Source organism: Microtus ochrogaster, linkage group LG2 (genome assembly GCF_000317375.1).
Source record: "Microtus ochrogaster isolate Prairie Vole_2 linkage group LG2, MicOch1.0, whole genome shotgun sequence".
NCBI classification, from domain to species: Eukaryota; Metazoa; Chordata; class Mammalia; order Rodentia; family Cricetidae; genus Microtus; species Microtus ochrogaster.
Window position 1 is genome coordinate 53,786,082 of NC_022028.1, and position 1,191 is coordinate 53,787,272.

A 1,191-nucleotide genomic window follows, 5' to 3' on the forward strand; every position below is an offset into this window, starting at 1 on the left:
GCTATAGTTTGTAGTCCACCTTGTGGGTCAAAGCTTGTCAGTTGCCCAAACTTAGGAATCCTCCAGATTGTCTCCTTCTTATCCAAGTCCACATAGAACAATTCATCACCATCAAATTCCGTTGTGTACTGGCCGTTGAGTCCATAAGACTGATAGGTAGTTATACCAAAGGAGCCAACATGATCAGCTGGTAAATTCATGTAGATAGCAGGAAGAACAGAAAAAAATGGGTAACATAGGGGTCTCTTTTCCCCATTGAAATCAAAGTTGTTGTTTTTTAATTTGCTGAAACCTCCCCTCCTCTGAAGGTTTATTGCTGTGGGATATTGGGTTAAGATGTGTTGAATTTGTTCACCTCGCCTGTCTAAGCCACCTGATTGGCACAGAGGTATAGGTGGGACTTTTGAGGAGAGAGTAAGGAGAAGGGGGAATCTAGGCTCCAGAGATGGACAGACAGAGGGAGAGAGGGAGATGCCTGGGGCCAGTCAGCCAGCCAGACGTGGAGGAAGCAAGAAAGCAGGACAAACATAATGAAAGAAAGATAAAAACCCTGAGGCAAAATGTAGATGAAGAGAGACAGATGTTAAGTTAAAAGAGCTAGCTATAAATAGGTACAAGCTAAGGCTGAGCTTTCATAATTAATCTAAGTCTCTGTGTCATTATTTGGGAGCTGACTGGTAAGACAGAGAAAGACTCAGCCACAGTTTATCCTCAGTTCTATTTAATAGACTTTCAATCGCACTATGACCCCAGCCCCTCTGTCTCTCTAGCCACATCTGACTTATTCTCTGGTTCCTACCTTCCCTGCATGGCCATCTGGTTGGTCTTATCAGTCCTCCCCAACACCACACCTCACCCTCAAAGCTTCCTTATCCATTATCAATAAAATTCTTGATTTCCTTCCCAAACGTGGGTGTACACAGCATTCATTCGCTTCATCAGCTTCTTGTCCTGAGCCACAAGCGTTGCTGAGGACACCACTCTGCCTCCTACAGCTTCAGTTTCGGCCTCAGCTGGGTCCACTGTCCTCAGCAATGGTCTTTCTGCTTCCTGACCTTGGCTTGAGTCCACAGCTAGTCTGCACACTTCCTAGGGACAGGACACTTCCTAGGGTCAGGACACTTCCTAGGGGCAGGGCACTTCCTAGGGGCAGACACTTCCTAGGGGCAGGACACTTCCTAGGGGCAGACA

The 1,191-nt window shown here is 46.5% G+C and overlaps 1 protein-coding gene across 1 annotated transcript in view; it reads right to left on the bottom strand.

The window, feature by feature from the left end:
* LOC101985914 (rano class II histocompatibility antigen, B alpha chain-like) overlaps positions 1-1,191 on the bottom strand; it is a 5,038-nt gene that overhangs the window by 1,732 nt on the left and 2,115 nt on the right. Inside the window, exon 2 of the mRNA XM_005360468.3 lies at positions 3-187. Within this exon, the coding sequence (XP_005360525.1) occupies positions 3-187 (185 nt within the window). The remainder of the gene's footprint in view (positions 1-2; positions 188-1,191) is intronic.